Consider the following 18,752-nt stretch of genomic DNA (forward strand, 5'->3'; position numbering starts at 1 on the left):
GGAATTCACTGGAATTATTTTGTTCAGTCATTTTTCCACTACAAATATATTTTCTACATAGCCTACAGTTATTTATTTGGCCTCTTTAAATGATAATTAATTGAATAAATATATTCATTTAATTTAGTAATCCTTTGCTATCTTCTTACAAAAAATAGCAAATGACTCATCCTAAATCTTAAAGGTATAAATAACTCAAAAATGAAAATTATGTCATCATTTACTCACCCTCAAGTTGTTCCAAAGCTGTATGAAATTCTTTCTTCTGTTGAACACAAAAGAAGATATTTCGAAGAATGTCGGAAACCAAACCGTTGATGGGCCCCATTGTTTTCCATATTATTATTTTTCCATACTAGAACTTCAAGTCAATTGGGCCCATCAACTATTTGGTTAGGCTACCCATATTCTTCAAAATATATTTTTTGTGTGTGTTCAGCAGAAGAAAGATATTCATACAGTTTTGGAACAACTTGAGGGTGAGTATATGATGACAGAATTTTTGGGTGAACTATCCCTTTAACATTTCTTTTAGCTAGATAGCGTACATTGCCATCTAGTGGCTACTACTATGTATAGAGTACAGATAGTTTTACATAGTCTGCCTTTATTCCAAATGGATAAGTTATTAGAAATCACAAACAAACATAATACAAAACATTATTATTTTAGGGAAACGCAGTCTATTGAACAGTTTGGTCATACAGTAAACATGCATAATGTTAAATGGCGGTGTGCATATCACTGTGTTATCTTTGGCCAAGCTAAAAGATCATTATGGCATGACGCTTTAACAATCAATCTTTTATGGAACATTTCATAAATATTTAAAGTGCCTTTCAAAGCGACTGATCATGACCGTTTTAACAGACAGAATATCATTCGGCCAATTATAATAGCTAATTGTTATTATTGTGCAGTATGGGTATTTCATCACTATATAACGAGACTGCTGTGCTTAACTCCCCTGACACGCCTAAATACCATATTTAGCGCTAATGTCCATAATATTCATAAGCCTATTGGTCTTTAAAGTAATGCAGCCAGAGTACAATAAAGAGGTGCTATTTTAATATTTCATTAAAAGCCTCTTTCGTTAACCAGATAAATGAATATTGGATATAACATTTCTCAGCTTCCAACTGTAGCGTTGCGTGTTCAGACTGGATTTGCCGCACGGCGTCATCCGTTTCCAGGAAACAGTTGTTAAGGGTGATGTAAACAGCTCGCCGGACTCTGAACTGGAATGTGTGCAGTGCGCATGTGCTGATTGAGCGTTTCTCTGCGGCTCTGCTGAACTGGCTGGGCACAACGGTGACCTTATCGATTTTCACAGACGGCTTCTGGCGGGTGTGAAATCCAGAGGCGAATAAATGTAGCAATCCAGGTGAGTTTGCTCAGGGAATCTCAAGATCAACTTCGTCGTGAGCAGGCCTGTGGAGATTCACGTGTTTTTGTCATGTTTTAAGTTTTATAATGTCAGGTTGATCTTCAAACCGATGTAATACTTTTTAAATTAAATATTGTGATGTGATTCTTTTTTTAGGAAGGAATGTGCATAAAATTGTTTTGTGTTGAATCCAAGCATGATGAGCTACTGTGTAAAGCCGTTTCCAGGCAGTGACAAATTACATTGTTCAACTATTGATGCACGTGTGCGCGCGTCTTTCAAGAGTATCACGACCCAGAGCTGTCACTTCTCGCGTTTAATATGTTACTTATTTTTGTGTGAAAGAGCGTGAACAATGGCATTCAATTCATCCTACTTTTACCTCTAGGTTAAAAAGGGAAAGATTGATCCATTTTGTGAGTGATGTAAGAATCAACTCAACTATGCATCAACATATGCAAGGTATGCACACTTACCATATTTTCACCATTTATCTATTTTCTACCTTTGATGTCACTATAATCTATCTATAAATTACAGAAACGTCTGTATGTCTGTGTGTCTGTAACTTATGTCTGTGTCACGTGTGTCTGTCTGTATGTCTGTTAACCACATATCTTAGTCCGATGGATTTCAAATTCGACAGGTGTCTTGCCACGGGCACGAGTAAGTGCAGTGCCAAGTTTGACGTTGTTTGGATGAGAAATGCTAATATTGTTAAATATATCATTTTTAAAAGGTTGTGGTTTAAAAATAAACTTTCTGACATAAACACTCTGTCAGTTACACTGTTTACGTCTGAATATTATAGTTTGGTTCCTTCTGAATATTATAGTTTGGTTCCAGAACGTGATAAATCCATTTTGATTAATTTGAGTAAAAATGTGTTTTCTTTACCAAGAAAGTGGCAAGATGAAAACCACTATTTTCTGTTTCAAACTTTCACATAGCATCTTTAGGTTATAATATCATAAAAAATTCAAATCCAGATTTGGATTTTCAAAGATCTATTATAAAAACTGATTATTTTTCCCCAAAAATGCAATAAATTCATGACACTTTTTTTTTCAAAATGCTATCATATTTAAACTGTTGAAATCCAGAGCCGGACAGTAACTGAGTACATTTACTTGAGTACAGTACTTAAGTACAATTTTGAGGGATCTGTACTTTACTCGAGTATCATTTTTGGGGAGTACTCATGACTTTACTCAAGTACATTTGAGAGGCAAATATTGTACTCTTTACTCCACTACATTTCTATCCATAACTGTGAGTACCCGTTACTTCTTCAAAAAAAAAAAAATAATAAAAAAAAAAAGGAAAAAAGAAACATCTCGGAAACCCTCTCAAATGTGATTGGATTGTGCAGGCGCCACTGATTGGGACAGCCTATCAGCAATCACCTTCAGCTTTCCGTCAAAGTCAACTCCATGGTCAGATTTAGATAAGAGACGAAACCATGGATGAAGACGCTGCAGGTGCATCCCGGGAGCAATATTTTTTTTCCCAGGATGGTAGGGGAAGACTCATGAATATTCATTAGGGAAGTCATCCCTGATTGGTCTTAATGTGACCAGTGACGGGTAGATTTAGGGGCGGGGTTATGGAGGTCATAAGACCCCCAGTGACAGGTAGATTTAGGGGTGGGGTTAGGGGTAGGTCATCAGACCAATCAGGGATGACTTCCCTAATGAATATTCATGAGTCTTCCCCTACCATCCTGGGAAAAAAAAATATCGCATCCCGGGAATGTGCCAAGCCGTGGCCCCATCTCGCCAGACTATTTCAATTTTCTGAACAAGTTAATGATAGTTTTCGCTTCAAGTGTTTGCTGTGTTTACCAATGTAAGCACTGTGGCAGTAGTAATGCAATATTTAGAAAATGTACTCTTGTACTCTTGATACTCAAGTACTTTTAAAAACAAGTACTTTAGTACTTGTACTTAAGTAGACATCTGACTGTAGTACTTTTACTTGTACTTGAGTAAAATTTAGCAAGGGGTATCTGTACTTTTACTCAAGTAATGTAGCTGTGTACTCTGTCCGCCTCTGTTGAAATCAGCCATCACTAAGAAATATCTCCTGAACTTTTTTGACGGCGATCAGCTCACAAAAACTGATTTTGCCACGGGCACTTTGAACTGCTCCCTGAATCGACGTGCTTATTCATTTGTGGATGTTAACTGAATCTGTAAGTCAGCTATGCTGTTTACTTCTGAATATTATATTTCATTCTGGTGCGCTTAAAGTTATCGCTGCTGTGTAATAGTAGCCTATGCTATTCACAAACTAAGCATATCCTATTCAATGTGTTCACAGTCTCTTTCACGGGCATCATTTGTAGTAGCCTATTGTTGTAAAGTTTTCTTTCATCGACGCAAGACCAGGAGACAGTTGGGATCACGTTCAACAGAAGTTATTCTTTATTGAGAACTCCGCTGTATGTTGCTGCAGTACTTCCAACATTATCTAAAGTAACTTTACATGGTATCTTTATAGGCATTCAGTGGGCAGTCCTTGAAAGTCACCCTGCCTTAGAGATGACCACTGAATCTAATCATCTAAAAACAATAGAGGCAATTACCCCCAACTGAGATAATGGCACCCCCCAAATGGTATAAACAACACATGGTCATGAGAACTAAGACTAGATAACATTCACACACAGTTCAACGTTTAGTTTTCTTATGTGATGTTATGTAAGTAGGATCCGCAGATCTAAAACATATTCTTAAATTTGTAACCCTTCACTATTCACAAACTGTTTGCTCAAGCATAGCGTTTTCTCGGAGTTCACTGTGTGCTTTCTACCACGCACAAATAAAAATGTCACTGAACTTTTGCTGTGTAATTGTAACAATGAGCACTCAAACACACCAAACCAACAATTACTAAAAACACACTCAAAAACTGATTTTGCACGGGCATTTTGCACTAGCAGTTAGAAGGTTGTGGTATTCATAAACACTCAGTCAGCTACACTGTTTACTTATGAATATTATAGTTTATTCACAGCCATCATTTGTAGTAACCTAGCCTGCTCCCTGAATTCAATGCATTCACAGTCTCTTTCACGGGCACCAAACCAACAATTACTAAAAACACACACAAAAACTGATTTTGCACGGGCATTTTGCACTAGTGTTATTTAACATAGACACACATGGATCTTAGAAGCTACACTACAGTTTTGGGGCCGGTAAGATTTTTTTGAAAGAAAGTAATACTTTTATACGGCAAGGACACATTAAATTAATAGTACAAGTGACCATACATACATTTATGTTACAAAACACTATTGTTTCCAATAAATGCTTTTGAACTTCTTAGAATCCTGAAAAATATGAATATCGGTTTCGGCTGAACTGTTTTCAGCATTGATAACAATAAGAAATATTTCTTGAGGAAGAAATCAGCATATTAGAATCATTCCTGAAGGATCATTGTGGCAGCTTTGCTATCACAGGAATAAATTATAAATGTAAAATATAGGCTCTATTATAGTAGAAAACAGTTATTTTAAATTTGAGTAATATTTCACAATATTATAGTTTTTACTGTATTTTTTTAATCATGGGTGAGCATAAGAGACTTCTTTCAAAAATCGTACAAAACTTAAACCTTTGAACGGTAGTGTATATTAGTGAGGCATTCTCATAGGCACAATGTTTTTTATATGAGATATTTAAAACCCTACACCTCAAACAAACCTGATGACTAGATTGTATTAGATTGAAATCAAAACGTGATTTTGCCAAATTACGAGTCTTTCATATGAGGACCACTTCGGATATTCTCACAAGTTGGAATTCAGTGTATTTGTGAAGGTATTTTGAAAAATTGGCCCACACAACTGTAGCCAAACCTACACACACTGGATCGACCCTATTTTTTTTTTGTGCAGCAGTTTTGTAAAGCATTTCTGTGTTTGTCACAGTGCCACCCTTGGAGGGAAAAGTTCGCTATAATTATCTAAATCAGCCTCTGATTAATGGGGACAGACTGAGGACAGCTAAGACTCTAGTGGACAAAGCCATAAAGGTTAGACTTCTAAAATCTCAAAGAAGTAGTGCATCGAATAACTGCAAAGGATCTTTAATCATTAATAATAATGATGACAATGAGATATCAATGAACACACACTGACGACTGTGATGATTCTGCTGTAGGAAAAGAAAGTGTTCTCGGTGAAAGGCCCATATCCTGTAATCCGCGCAGGCCTACGTGCAAGAGGATGGGTGGAGCGGCGACTACCACGGCCCTCTTTCCCACAACCCCGTCGACACGATCCTGAAACTGAAGCCACAGATGAGGGTGACAGCAGTGATGATGACGGTGAGAGTATCTGACAGAACAAAGATGAGAGCCTTTCCATCACACTCCTTAGACACATGACAAGGGTTGTTGGTTTTTGTGTGTGCAGGTTTAGCTATAGCCTACTTGAGGGACAAAATAGTCCCCAGAAGTTAGGTAAATCTGACAAAGCTTCTGTTGGGCATACCAGGAGATGTTTTAAAAGTTAAAAATGATTAAAAAAGACAGTATTTTTTTAATTGATCAAATAGAACACACAGCTATATCCTATTATACCTACTAATATATCCACTGTCTAGTGCCCACATCAGCAAATCAGTTGGGACCTTTTGTTTTTACACCACTGGAAATAATTATAATTCAATTAATATAAAACAACAGAAGGTCATGGTATCCTCCTCAAATAGATAATTTGGTAGACTATCGTTCACAAGTTTGGGGTCTGTAAGATGTTTTTAGCATGGACACTATCAGGCAGTTTAATTATAGATTTATAATTAAAAAGTATATATTTCTCTCTCAAATAACTTTCTATCCATAGAATCCTGGACAAAAATAAATCATGGTTTATACGAAAATATTAAGCAGCACAACAGTTTTCAACATTGATAATAAGAAATGTTTCTTGAGCACCAAATCAGCATATTATACAATGATTTCTGAAGGATCATGTGACACTGAAGACTGAAGGCTGAAAATTCCGCTATGCCATCACAGGAATAAATTAAAGTAGAAAACCGTTAATTTAAATTGTAATAATATTTGATTATTACTGTATTTTTTATCAAATAAATGCAGTCTTAATTAGCATAAGAGACTTCTTTCAAAACAATAATCAAAAAAAATCTTACCGACCCTAAACGTTTTGAATGTTAATCTAAATGTGTGTGTTTGTGAAGTATACTGTACATTTTAGGCTTGGAGCATCCTATATAACTGTGTTTAGTTAATGACCCACTGTAATTTAAAGTTTTTTATGATAGTTTGAGTTGCTACTTTGACACCACTCATTCCAGATCATTCTTTCAGTCCCTTGACTACTGTCACACCACGTTCTCTGTTTCTTGATACAGACTTAGGAGAGGAGGGAGAGAGGGACGATGAAGCAGATGATCTGTACGACCTAATGGTATGTTTAGAAACTGTAGAATTCCAATTCAATGACAGTTGCCATAGCAGCTGGGTTTTTGAATGCGATTTGTGAACAGTCTCTGATCCTTATTTTTATCCCCTAGTCACGGTTGGTTCGCAATGAGACCCCATATTTCTACTGGACAACAAAGAGGGATTCAATCGACTGCCGGTCTTTACGTAAAGATCAGATGACCAATCATTATGCAAAGGCGGGATCTTTTACAACCAAGGTTCATTGTAAACTTGACAAAAGAAGCTTTTCCAAACTAAAATTCCTGTACGCAACAACAATCTTTACCGATTATTTCATAACTGTCTTTTTCAGGTTGGTTTGTGTGTGAATTTGAGAAATCTGCAATGGTTTGATGAAGCAGATCCCGATACATTCTTCCCACGCTGCTACAGACTGGGGGCGGAGGATGAGAAACATGCTTTTATTGGTTGGTACATTTAATCTGGAATATACTGTGTCCTTGCTGTATTTTGCCCTATTTGCATATTGGTTTCTTTTCATTAAACAGATAATTATTTTCCCCCAGTGTGATTTACACCACACAAACTGCACAGTCTCCCTGGGGTAAACTGGGGTTAAGTGTTGCTCTCAGGCACAATTGTGATATATGATCTCTGTAACAGTTCACGGGTCGCCCCAACCTTGGACTGAACCTGCAAAATTTGAGATCTGATCCTCATAAAGATTTTTTTTTTTTTCTGTTTCTTTACAGATGACTTTAGACGCACTGCATGCACAAGTCTACTGCTGTATGTTTTGGAGAAGTATGGAGGGGATTCAGAGTGGGAGAGAATAGGCAAGGTTCATGATGCTAAATCCCATGGTATGACACACACTAAAGGGGGTCGCACACCGGACACGCAGCTCAGCGCCGCGCAGCGCCACATCTTTTAAATTCAAACACATTATTCTCTATGAGAGTACACACACCGGCGGCGCCTTTCGGCGTCTGTCCGCGGCGCCCAGCAACGGCTCAGCACCGTGTTCAAAATCCTGCCGCGCCACAGAGCGCCATTTACATAGTTTTATATTAAATTTACATTTATGTGTCTCAAATCGTAGTTAATGTATATACGGACTTCACCCTGTGCTGCAATATACATTTAGTTGTATATTTATTTACAGAAATCAGAAAATTTTCAGGTGAGAGTTGTCCTAGACGTGGCGCGGCGCGGCACTGAGCTGCGTGTCCGGTGTGCGACCCCCTTAACACACACATTTGAACTCACACATGTATTCACACATCTTCCCTCGTTTGTAGGTCTGAGCAAGCGGCGTAAACAGCACACCAATCAGCGGGTTGGAACCCCGTTAATTGACAATGCATTGCATGTATGTCAGGAGTATCTGAACAGTTTAGAGCACTGTGACATTGACATCACTTTGGAAACAACCCCTACCCTCTCGGAGCAACAGTGGAAGGTGTTTCTAAAGAATTATTACTTAGTTATTCAGTGAGTATAATTTTTTATTATTATTTATAGTATCTAAAATTGTATAAAAGAGTAATAAAAGTTCTTGATCTTTTTAAAAAGTGTACATACTTAGTAAACATACTGTAAGTTTCGAGACCGAACATTATATCATGTAAATCACCTTATGAAAATAAACAGCATTACAAACTAATGCAACTTTCTAACATTAGACAAATTAAAGAATATATACACACATTTACATGTCAACAACGGTGTTCAGCAACTTGGACTGCCCAATCATGGTAAAGTAATAATGATAGAATAAGTAGAATAGATAATATTATTCCTAAACGCCAGAACTATTAGACCTGATATCAAACCTGCAACCAGTGAGTAATAATACAATAAAATAATAATAATAAATTGCAAGAAACCTTTACTAATATTATTAGGGGTCTCAGGGAAATAAATAAAATAGTAAAAATGATATAAAAAAAGATTTTGTCATCTCTAATAAGCTTAAGTTTTCTGTTCCCTTTTTTCCCTCGAAAGGCACTGATTAATTTTTTTCTCCAACCTTGTATTATTTCCATCACTAACACTAAGTTTATCTGTAGAATAGTGAAGATGCATAATAGTAAGTTAAGAGAAAGCTTTCTTGCAATGTTTCTTTTCCTTTGCAGTGAAGGACTGACGATAGAGGGATGTGAAGAATATGTGGAGCGTTGCAAAAGCATGCTGGAGCAGATGCGTCAAGTTTGCCCTCAGATGGAGACCGATGGACTCTGTAACATCTGGATCATTAAACCTGGGGCCATGTCACGAGGCAGAGGTGATTTTGTGAAGGTCAATGGTGTAAAGGATATTGCAAAACTGCTTAATTCACTCTTGACCTATTGTTCTAGGTATAATGTGCATGAACAAGCTGGATGAGATGTTGAGTTTAGTAGACCACGGCATCATGATGGACAGTAAATGGGTGGTGCAGAAGTACTTGGAGCGACCCCTCCTCGTGCATGACACTAAGTTTGATGTAAGGCAGTGGTTCCTGGTCACAGACTGGAACCCTCTCACTGTGTGGTTCTACCGTGAGTGCTACCTCCGTTTTTCTACCCAACCTTACTCCACTCATACACTGGACAGGTGAGAAAACAAAAATCGTTTACACACCCCTATATCGTTACAAACTTGTATGACTTTCTTCTGTGAAGCACACACAAAAAAAGACATATAAATAAACTATTAAATCAAGCATTAATAATGCAAGTTACCATCAGTCAGGATTTGGTCCAGAATATAATATCCAACATGCTTTTCAGAGGTTATGAAGAAGAAGGGTCAGCAATGTAAATATTGACTCTTTGCATATATTGAATGTTTTTGCCAATACAAGCCTTTAAAACTTGTTTTCCAGTGTACCATAGAAACATGTGAAAAAATGATCTACAAATACTGAAGAAGCAAACTTTGCGAAACACAAAATTTGTCTCTGCCAATACTTTTGGCCACGGCTGTTGTGAACTAACGTTAACAAATGGAACTTTAGTGCTACCAATGTTTTTGTCCATGCAGTAAATGATGACAGAATTTTACATTTTCACTATTCCTTTAAGATGGATTTTTTTATTAGCTCTTCAACTGTCTTTCTAGGCTTCAACTAATCTTTTTTCCCCCCTGTACTTTAACACCTTCAGCTCTGTACATCTTTGCAACAACTCCATTCAGAAGCATTTTCAGCCAAGCCCAGATCGCAATCCTTCTCTGCCCGCCGAGTGCATGTGGTCATGTTCGCAGTTCCGCTCCTGGTTGGCTGCTTCAGGCCGTGGTGGTCTGTGGGAAGGGGTGGTGGTTCCAGGTATGCAGAAGGCTGTTATTCAAACTCTCTTGACTGCACAGGACACTGTGGAACCTCGCAAAGCCAGTTTTGAGCTTTATGGAGCTGACTTTATGCTGGGAAATGATTTGCGACCTTGGCTGTTGGAGATCAATGCCAGCCCCACCATGGAACCCTCCACAAGAGTCACAGCTCGACTCTGCCCCGCTGTACAGGAAGACACTTTGCGGGTGGTGCTGGATCGACGCTGTGACCGCAACACTCACACTGGTGGCTTCCAGCTCATATACAAACAGGTACACACAGAGAGCCATATGGGTGAATCTCTCAAGATATTTCTTGATCACCAAACCAAATGAAAAAAAGAAAACATATATTCTACTGATCAAAAGTGTAGGGTGGTAAGATTTTTTAATGTTTTTGAAATAAGTACCAAGGCTGCATTTATTTGATAAAAAATACAGTACAGTAATATTGTGAAGTGGTTTTTTACGATTCAATTTTATTGTAATTTATTTATTTGAAAATGTAATTTATTCCTGTGACAGCAAAGCTGAATTTTCAGCATCATCCAGTCTACAGTGTCACGTGATCCTTCTAATATGTTGATTTGATGCTCAAGAAACATTTCTTATTATTATCGTTGTTGAAAAATGTTGTGCTGGTTAATATTCTTTTTCAAATGAACAGCATTTATTTAAAATAGTTTTTTTTGTAACAATGTCTTCACTGTCACTTTATCAATTAAGCGCATCTTTCCTGAAAAAAAATCTTAATTTCTTTACTCAACTTTTTTAGGAAGTTGAGTAAAGGAGGCATTTGATATTCAAAATATTTTTTATGTTATTATTTAAAATTGTATATTTAATATACAGTATAGATATGTTACAGTAATGAGAATGAGGTTCTGTATAAAATGTAATTCTCCTGAAAATTTCACAGAAAATCGAATAGTTTTTTGGGTCCTAATAACTAACTTTATTTTAATTTTATTTTATTCTTATGTTTTCAGGCAGCAGTAGAAGTTCCTCAGTATGTGGGAGTGAATCTTCTTGTAGAGGGGACTTCAATCAGACGTCCACGTGCCCCTATTTACAAACCTCTCATTCAGCCTCTCCCTGAGCCGCTATCAAAATCCACCAGTCACAAGCCTTCACTCATAAGCAGCCAGTGCACTTCTGGCAAGGAGAATCAGTCACAGGGGGTAAAAAAGGCCTGGCCTACACTCTCCTCCCGTAAAGTCACACCGGAGCAATCTTTAATCTTTCACCCTAAACTGAGGAAACGTCCCCACAGACTAGTCTTACCTTCAAACTGTTGTGTTCTTCCCAACCCATCTGAACTTCTTCCACAAAAGCTCTCAGACACTCTAGCCCAGCCCGATCACCCTCACACACACAGGACACGCTGTAACCTTCCATCTATTTACCGTCTGACCCCCTCACTGGACGTGATAAGCATACGACCTACACGAACTATCACCTCCTTTCGCTACAAACACAACATGCACACAGTCAATATATCTTATACAGCCTTACCCATGCAACAGCAACTTTCACTAAACCATAGACGGACCACTGACACTTTTACAAAGAGAGAAGGGCCGAAGTCATCCTGAGGAACCTTTTGGAGAACAGGATTTCATACGAACAGATTCTTGTGAGTTAATATGACTTAAATGCAATGAATACGTTTTAGACTGCATCAGTTGCATTGTGAGTTTATCTTTAAATACACTGGATTCAAAACCCATATACCTTATCAATCTACTGTCAGAAATAAAAGAGAACTGCATATTAGTTGAGCAAGAGCTCTCCGTGACTTTTTTAGTAATTAAGTGCACATTCTTTAAAAAAAATAATAATAATCTGTCATCATTTTCTCTCATGCGTTTCCAAACCTGAATATTCTTAATGTGGAACACAAAAGGAGATCTTATGCAGAAAGTTGACTGGTCTGGTCTCTTCCATATAATGGTTCAAAAAGCACCACAAAGCACATTTGACCTGTGCTCTCTACTTCAAATCTCCTGAAACCATACAAAAGCTTTAAGGATTTTCACAGATTTTTTTATGGTTTAAAGACACATTTTTAACATAATGAATTAAATTCAATGTGAGATATACAGTAGTACTATTATGGAGTGCCTAACTCTGTGTTATATTGAAATGGGAAACTTTTCAATGGTGCTATTTTTGATGATTATTAACATGGTCATCTAACTGTGATGTACTGACTGTAGTATTAAGTTATGGTGCTGAATTTTGTATTCTAGATGTCAGAATGTTTCCATGAGCTGATCATTGATAATGTTACTTATTTGAAACACTAGTGACATTCACAAATTGTAACTTTTTTCAAATTCATGCAATTTGAAGGAAACTAAGTATATGTTTTGCACTTTATTTTACAGTATGTGCACTTACGAGTACTTGCATGTACAGTGTACTTACTTAAGAAAGTACTGGGTATTATAAGGTAACTACATGGGTTACCTGGGTTCACTGCAAAGGAAAAGAAACATTGCAAGAAAGCTTTCTCTTAACTTACTATTATGCATCTTCACTATTCTACAAGGTTAGGTTTAAGGGTAGGTTCAGGGTTAGTACCTTGTTATTAACCAGTTATTGTATTTTCTATAATAACTACATAGTATTTAAATGGGGAACAGGACTATAAAATAAAGTGCTACCCATGTTTTATATAACTCATGTTTTTAATCAAACTCTCCACTAGATGGAGTATAACTCATGCCTTTAATCAAACTCACCACAATTCTTTTAATCTTCCTCATTTGTTTCACAGTGCTTATCATTAAGTAGTATCTTATCAATTGCATGCTAAATCCACCATCATGGATATGTTTGTTACAATATGCAATTAATACAGTTTTGCATGTCAACAAAAGGAATGGGGTTTTGGGTCCTTTCTTCATAAACGACATTCTGATGAACCTACAATAAAAAGCACTTGAACTAAAATCACTGAAATATTATTGTTGTTTTTTTTTTGTTTTTTTTTGGAGGACTTATGCTTTCACCTGTCTTTGTTGTTCTTACTCTACATATGAATTATATTATTTTTATTTAATTATTTTTACTCATTAATAAAGACATTTTTAGAATGTTTACATTGAACTGTAATTCAAAAACTTTGCATTTTTTTTTTATCTATTATTAGCAGACACTGTAAAAATTATTGTTGCTAGGAATTGCTTTTTTTTACTCCCTTTTGCCTTCCAGCAGATCTCAAGTAATTTTCTGTTTTCAAATCTTCAAAGGGATGGATGTATGTCTGATTTGGAACAGGATGTAGTTCAAATCTAAAATACTTACATATAAGGGAATTTTAGTAATTGTGAACAAAGTTCCCACTGTCCACCAAGCTTTCACACAGCTAAATTAAAAGAAGCTTGTTTTCCTTTTTATCACTTTATCACGGTGATGGTTTACTATCCATGTGGCCATATGTGGGTAAAATACATACCTTAATAAGCATGGAATATTACTTAAATATATAGATGTCTGACAGATTCTTACATTCATCAAACCACAAAAGAAAAAAATGACAGAATGTGGTAGCAAATCAAGCAAACATCTCTCACCCCCTCTCACACACACCACTCTCTCTGTCACACACACACATGTTGGGCATCTGTGAACTCCATGTAACCACAGAGGCACAACTATGCACCACCAACCCTGACTATAATAAACCGTAGTTGCGTCATACATATGTTCCTCACTCAGGCCCATATGTTTATACAAGTGGAAAAACTTTCTCAATCTTTTATTTACCTTTTATTTATTTATCAATATTTAAGTATTTGATTCTATTCTTGTTCATATACATCATCTGAATTGTGTATACAGTACATATATATTTATAGAGAAGAGAAAGGTATGATTGATGTTTCCATTTAAGTGTCAATTTTGACAAGTAATTAGAGAGCCAAAAAAAAGGAGGCATGTATGTACACATTTTTTTAACACTTCTAAGGTTTCTCAATTTCTAAATGGAGCCAAGACCATCGGCGCTGTGATGATTGATTAATAATCCAAGCAATCAGCAAATGTCATCTCTTTGCATCGGAGAGATTCTTGAATGTCTTCCATGTTGATTTAACAGAAGATCTTTGGAAGTACTGCATGGTAAGTATAAAAAGGCTGGAATGCAGGCCGGTGACCCATTGAGCTGTTAACTAAATGGGAGGATAGAGAGACAGATAGCTGGGAGCAGTGGGTGTAAGTGTAAGCTGGGAGCAGTGGGTGTAAGTGTAAAAGAAAGCACAAGACTCTATAACATCTTAAGCCTCTGACACACTCTGCACACAACATACCCGGAGGGAAAACGACAACTTGACAAGTATAAATGAGCAGGATATTAGCAGGGCAGAAGTGTTCATTTTTAACATCACTGATAGTCTTTTTTTTATTATATTTTTTTATTTTATGTATTATATATTTTTTTATTTTTTTATTTTTTATAGGTATTATGTTTATTTATCAGTGTGAAAAATGAGAGAAAGGTTAAGGTGAGTTTAGGAAAGTTTGGGTCAAGGCTGTTTCTTTTTTCACGTATTTCAGAGTAAGTGTATTGTGTATTCAAGATTGCGTGGCAATTAAACGTAAAAACAATTAACCTGTAAAGTAATTTAAAGGCAGCAGTTCTGGGGCATCATATCTTCTGAGTTACAGGAACGCTCAGTGATTTATCAGCTCTCCGTCATTTCAACCATCTGCCCTGTAACCACATCACAAAATATGAAGGCACATGTGTGTAATATGTGTTGCATGTGTGAGCTGCGTGTGAACCTGCATGTGTGTACCTGCACATTTTATATTTCTTCCATTTCTCTACTACTGTATTTCATTCGGTCAGTCAGTTATTTAAAGATGTAGTTCAACTAAAATTATTCTAATTCCTGAGTTGAATTAGAACACTATAGCAGACAAGATCTACACATAAGATGTGCCGGATCTTTGTTGTGATTACAGAGGCCCTATGAGGAGGGAAAAGAGTTTTGCATTACATCAGAGGCATAAATATGGTCTGTCTGTACATATGATGTACAGATGACAAGATCTCAAGCTTCCTTGGATTTTAGTGGACAACTAAGAAGGAGTATTCAAAACTGCAAGCTCAAAAATTCATGTTAAAGGGTAACTCTCGCCAAATTGCAACCTATATATTTTTGTTAATCTACTCGAGTCAAACATTGGTGTAAAAGCATAATTAGAATGGAAACGCCACTTTTAAGATTGACCGTATTTTCGTTTTCGGTCAAAATGCCTTTTGAATGGGAGTGCTAGGGGCACTACAATGATAGCATCAAAATCGCTATTTTTAAAACACTAAGGAGGCTCGACACAACATGAAACTGTGATCGAAGTATCACCAGGGGCTCTACACATGAACTCGAACATTGTGTACACAAAGTTTACTAAAAAGAAAGGTTTTGTACGACTCACTTTATCAGTTAGTGTTTCCGGTGGCTGGAATTTTGTCAGTCAAAGTAGTCGATCTCCAAATGCAATGTAATGAACTGAGCTTTCCATCTTTACTCTCCTCATGTTACGTTGCATTCGGAGATCCTTGTGCAACTTGTGCAGTCCACCATGTTTGATCTCATTACAACTATCGATGAACTGTATGTACAGTATCTCTCCTCAGAATACCATCTTCTCAGTGTTTTAAGTTAGTAAGACAGTAAGAAACAGTTCAGACAGTAAACCTCAAATACTCACAGCCCCATGGCAAACGACCAAGAAAACATTGACCTTAATGCACTACCAGGTGTATGGAGGCTCATGTGTACTTGTTAGTGTGCTGTTTAAGCAGGTAAAACATGTTGAAGACATGCTGCACTCACATGATCACCTTCATCTGTTAAACTAAACAGAGGGATGCTGTAACTCACTTTCTCATCTTTCAGCGTCTCAGCTCACACTGAATAAGCCTGTTCCCCATTCCTGTCCTTATGGAATGTGTGTGTGTGCTATAGTAGAGCGACATCCTGAATCCACTTTTCATTTCAGCTAAAATGCTGGGTTGTTTCAGCCCGACTTTGGGTCAAATATGGACAAACCCAAATGTTGGGTTAAAAATGTAATTTAAAAATTTAACCCAAAGTGGGGTTTGTCCATTTGACCCAAAGTCGGGCTGAAACAACCCAGCATTTTTTAGAGTAAAGAGTCCATGCATGACTTGGCTAATATTCACTGAATACATTTTTAATGAGAATACATTAAACTCTAATGTGCATGAATCTGCCAGGCTTTCCAGAAGTTTATGAAAAAAATTAATTATTAATAATAACTATCATTATTGTTGTTATTAATTTATTATTTTCTTTTTAATATTTTTTTCTTGATAATAACAATCGATTATTATTATTATTATTAAGCTTCGGTTATACAATGTTAATGCTTTGATGTCATTTCTGTATTGCAATTTGATGTAATTCAATTTATTACAGTTTTTTCCAATTGCTAAAAATGGCATGAAATGGCACACACTTCATTCATATTAGCAGATTTTTGTCTAACCAACCACACATTGTTGAGCATAATGAAAAGCACTCTCATCTATGCTTTGCCATAATACTAAAATAGTTCAAATTGTAGAAAATTCTTCAGATTGTTCACATGCACAGAAATATTTGCAGATACACACACATGCTGTTGAAACATTTATTTTTTTATTTTTCACCAAACAAGTCAGTGCAAGATATGCACAGCAGATATATTTACATTGGACTGAACAAAAATATGCTCACAAAAAAACAGTAAACTGAAAAAGATAAAAGTGTTAACAATGAACCATTGAGGTGTTTGGCACACACACATGTATCATAAATCGGTTTTGCATATTATTCATTCAAGATCAGACAACATTGTGCAACTAACCTTTTTTAAGCCCCAAAACGTTGTAACATATGCAACTGCTTAATTTAAAGTACATCATTGTTTTGAATACCACCACATTGTCACCCATTGTCTTTTGTTTCCAGTGCAAGTCTAAACCTGCCCTTAGAGAAAATCTGTGATGACAATATACTTCTTTGCTTTTGTTTAGCGCAAAAATTCCCAAAATAAACCCCAAAAGTATGAACACCTCCATTTTTTTTTATCAATGTTCATAAAAAACTAGTGCAACTCAAGATTATGTCTTAAATAGGACAGATGCCCTATAGGCTTGGATTCCAGATGAGTATGGACAGATGCTTGGGTGTGCCACAAGTGTGTGTGTGTGTGTGTGTGTGTGTCTGTGTGTGTGTGTGTGTGAGAGAGAGAGAGAGAGAGGATCAGGAAAAAAATAAAGAAAGATAGAGAGAGTATATTTACTGTAAACCTATAGGCCTTTAACCAATATATAAGCAACGTGGTTACATTTGCCTAAATGTAGCCTAACACTGTTTTTTTTTTTCGCCTAAATTTGACAGTCTCTTTGCTATTGCCTCAACGTGACCCTGTAACCTTTTTACCCTGGACCTGCTATCTTAATTTAAAACTTTGCTCAGTTCACGAATCTCTGCTTCATAAAATTAGAATGATTCATGCGAACATTGTCGAATCATATTTGCTCAATTTTGTCTTTAAAGAGTGGGAAATAACTGGAACGCCTTTTAATATGGTAAAAAAAAATGAAGACAAAAATAATAATTGTCTCCCGTTTATTCTATTTTTATCAGACGCTGTGATGCCCTGAAAAAAACAAAAAACATTTAATTATGAACAATTTACCTGTGCAGGTACAGGCACGAGAGTAGAACGCACGAGCACAGCTGGCACATGATTTGATTGGCTGTAATGTGAGAAGGCGGGTAGCTCGCGCAGAGTTCTGAAAGACGATCCTGTGAAAAGAGTGAATGTAGGGTTGGATTTAGTTAGCTTCAGGCATCTGAACAAGTCTGGACTACAGTGCTTTCTCCGCAGCAGAGCAAAACGCACAACCAAGGAAATATGACTTTATTTCTCTGCTCGTAGTCAATGAGAGGATTTTTGCAGGCTTCACCGTTTTGAGGAGGGGAAGTCCGCTGGGAGTTTGGCAGATGCTCACTTATCACACAGGAGCAGGTTGATAAAACTAAGCTCTTTTCGAGTCATTCTCCGTTCAAATACTCATTGAAGGGAATTTGTCAGATCATGTGTGAGTGACTAGGACAACGTCGTTGACCAGTTTTGAGCGGTAAGTAGGCTCTACGAATGTTTCCTTTGAATTAATGGAGCGCTCCATGACAGAGCGCTCTGGGGTCAGTGATGGAACGCTCTAGTAGTAGTCAGCAATATAACAGTATCAGGGAGCTGATTTAGGATCAGTTATAGAGCGCTGTCAGAGAATGGATGCTTCTGGACAAGTTATTTCGCGCTGTCAGTTATACAGCGGCAGCGCACTAAAAGGTCAGTGATAGACGCTCTACTCTAGGGCAGTAATTCTCAACCTTTTGACCTCCATTGGATGCTTCAGGAAAAGTTATTTCGACCTGTCATTTATACTGCACACTAAGGTTAGGTCAGTGATAGACGCTCTAGGGCAGCAATTCTCAACTTTCAAACCTCCGTTTTCCACCATTGTCCAAAACCATAAAAGATATCTTGAAAAGAGATTTTCTCTGGTGTTATGCCGAAGCTGTTGTTCTTTTTATTA

At 36.9% G+C, this 18,752-nt stretch overlaps 2 protein-coding genes across 7 annotated transcripts in view; both read left to right on the top strand.

The window, feature by feature from the left end:
• Window positions 1–13,084, top strand: part of ttll3 (tubulin tyrosine ligase-like family, member 3) — a 34,748-nt gene extending 21,664 nt beyond the window's left edge. The window contains exons 1-13 of one of the 6 annotated variants that reach the window (XM_084129169.1): window positions 1,249–1,387; window positions 1,779–1,852; window positions 5,331–5,434; window positions 5,563–5,728; window positions 6,781–6,836; window positions 6,943–7,071; window positions 7,167–7,281; window positions 7,567–7,677; window positions 8,116–8,308; window positions 8,953–9,101; window positions 9,175–9,412; window positions 9,964–10,399; window positions 11,116–13,084. In XM_084129169.1, the coding sequence (XP_083985295.1) occupies window positions 1,834–1,852; window positions 5,331–5,434; window positions 5,563–5,728; window positions 6,781–6,836; window positions 6,943–7,071; window positions 7,167–7,281; window positions 7,567–7,677; window positions 8,116–8,308; window positions 8,953–9,101; window positions 9,175–9,412; window positions 9,964–10,399; window positions 11,116–11,721 (2,322 nt within the window). In that variant the 5' untranslated portion in view covers window positions 1,249–1,387; window positions 1,779–1,833 and the 3' untranslated portion in view covers window positions 11,722–13,084. Of the gene's footprint in view, window positions 1–1,248; window positions 1,388–1,773; window positions 1,853–2,012; window positions 2,057–5,330; window positions 5,435–5,562; window positions 5,729–6,780; window positions 6,837–6,942; window positions 7,072–7,166; window positions 7,282–7,566; window positions 7,678–8,115; window positions 8,309–8,952; window positions 9,102–9,174; window positions 9,413–9,963; window positions 10,400–11,115 lie in introns of those variants that run through there. The other 5 variants (XM_084129167.1, XM_084129170.1, XM_084129168.1 and 2 more) reach the window with 5 other exon arrangements.
• Window positions 13,085–17,983: 4,899 nt separating this feature from the next.
• col7a1 (collagen, type VII, alpha 1) overlaps window positions 17,984–18,752 on the top strand; it is a 62,599-nt gene continuing 61,830 nt past the window's right edge. The window contains exon 1 of the mRNA XM_084127998.1: window positions 17,984–18,293. The gene's annotated coding sequence lies outside the window, so the exon portion shown is untranslated. The remainder of the gene's footprint in view (window positions 18,294–18,752) is intronic.

Source organism: Abramis brama (assembly GCF_963993115.1).
Source record: "Abramis brama genome assembly, chromosome: 11".
In the NCBI taxonomy this organism is placed as follows: domain Eukaryota; kingdom Metazoa; phylum Chordata; class Actinopteri; order Cypriniformes; family Leuciscidae; genus Abramis; species Abramis brama.